The sequence below is a fragment of the Sinocyclocheilus rhinocerous genome, unplaced genomic scaffold, assembly GCF_001515625.1.
Source record: "Sinocyclocheilus rhinocerous isolate Xijiao unplaced genomic scaffold, SAMN03320098_v1.1 scaffold880, whole genome shotgun sequence".
Taxonomy (NCBI): domain Eukaryota; kingdom Metazoa; phylum Chordata; class Actinopteri; order Cypriniformes; family Cyprinidae; genus Sinocyclocheilus; species Sinocyclocheilus rhinocerous.
In genome coordinates this window covers 118903-120308 of record NW_015666969.1, presented here as the reverse complement: position 1 = coordinate 120308, position 1406 = coordinate 118903, and the positions used below count along the sequence as shown (strand labels likewise).

The 1406-nt window shown below is 53.6% G+C and overlaps 1 protein-coding gene across 1 annotated transcript in view; it reads left to right on the top strand.

The window, feature by feature from the left end:
- Nucleotides 1-221: 221 nt before the first annotated feature.
- The window catches only part of LOC107733313 (matrix-remodeling-associated protein 5-like), a 74577-nt gene continuing 73392 nt past the window's right edge, over nt 222-1406 (top strand). The window contains exon 1 of the mRNA XM_016544884.1: nt 222-271. Coding sequence (XP_016400370.1) covers nt 222-271 — 50 coding nt within the window. The remainder of the gene's footprint in view (nt 272-1406) is intronic.

The window sequence follows — 1406 nt, the reverse complement described above, 5'->3', positions numbered from 1 at the left end:
TTTCCGCACCATGAAGTGAACAACCCACTTTAAGGTGTACAGTTTCCCTGTGGAGGGAGCTCTGGAGTGGGGTATGGTCTCAACACCTTAGTTGAGAGACCGGAAGCTATGAGTTGTGCCCCCTCAGGGGCCATACCCACAGTTTCCACAACTCCGGACGAGGGGTGAAAGATGGTGTACCCCGCCTGAGAGAGGATATCCCGCTTTGACGGGAATATCCCATGGAGAGTCTTGAGAAGGGCTACCAGGTCTGCAAACCATGGCTGGCCAGGCCAGTACGGAGCAACTAACTTAGGAGACGCACCCCATCCCGGCGAACTCTCTCCAGAACTCCCAGGAGCAGAACAATCAGGAGAAATGTGTACAGAAGCAGCCTTGGCTACGTCTGTACCATAGCATCCAGTCCGAGAGGAGCTGGATGTGAGAGGGAGAACCAGAGGGGACAAAGTAAGGTCTCTCGAGATTCAAACAAACCTGGGCTTGCTTTCGAACTTCTTCCAAATCTGCTCCACCGCCTCAGGGTGGAGCTTCCATTCCCCGAGCCTCGGCCCCTACCTCGACAGGATGTCTGCTCCCATATTGACTGTCTGTGCGAACCAGCACATGGTGGCCTCTCAGGCCCCGGAGAAAGTGTTTCAAAGCTTGAAACATGGCCAGCATCTCCATGCAATTCATGTGCCACGTGAGATGGTGACCTCCCCATAGACCCTTGGTGGAGCGGTCACTCACGAACGCTCCCCAGCCACGTTGGATGCAGCTGCCATCAGACCTAACAGTTCAAGGAACTGTTTGACAGTGAGTGACTGCCTTCTCTCACTCTCTTGACTGCCGTGAGGATTGACTCGATCCGAGCAGGAGACAGACGTGCCTGCATCGTGGTCGAATCCAACACCATGCCCAGATAAATGGTTCTCTGTAATGGAGAAAGCACACTTTTCTTAGCGTTCAGTCGCAACCCCAGTTCTTTCATATGGGCGAGGACGACATCTCGATGCCGAACCGCCATATGCTCCGAATGAGCTAGAATAAACCAATCGTCGATGTAGTTGAGTATGCAGATGCCCTGGAGTCGCAGCAGATGCCCTGGAGTCGCAGAGGAGCCAGAGCAGCATCCACACACTTGGTGAAAGTGCCGGGTGAGAGTGCAAGACCGAACGGAAGAACTCGATATTCGTAAGCTTCGCCCCCGAAAGCAACCCTGAGGAACTTCCTGCTTGGGAACGATGAAGTACCGGCTGTAGAACCCGGACTCTGTCACGAGGAGGGACCACCACGATGGCCTCCTTCCTCAAGAGATTGTTTACTTCCTGTTCCATTACCAGAGCCTGCAGTCTGCAGGACACATTGTGAGACATTTGGCAGAAGTTTCCACGCTGCCAGAAAGTCTACTAAGGGAATCAGTCTCT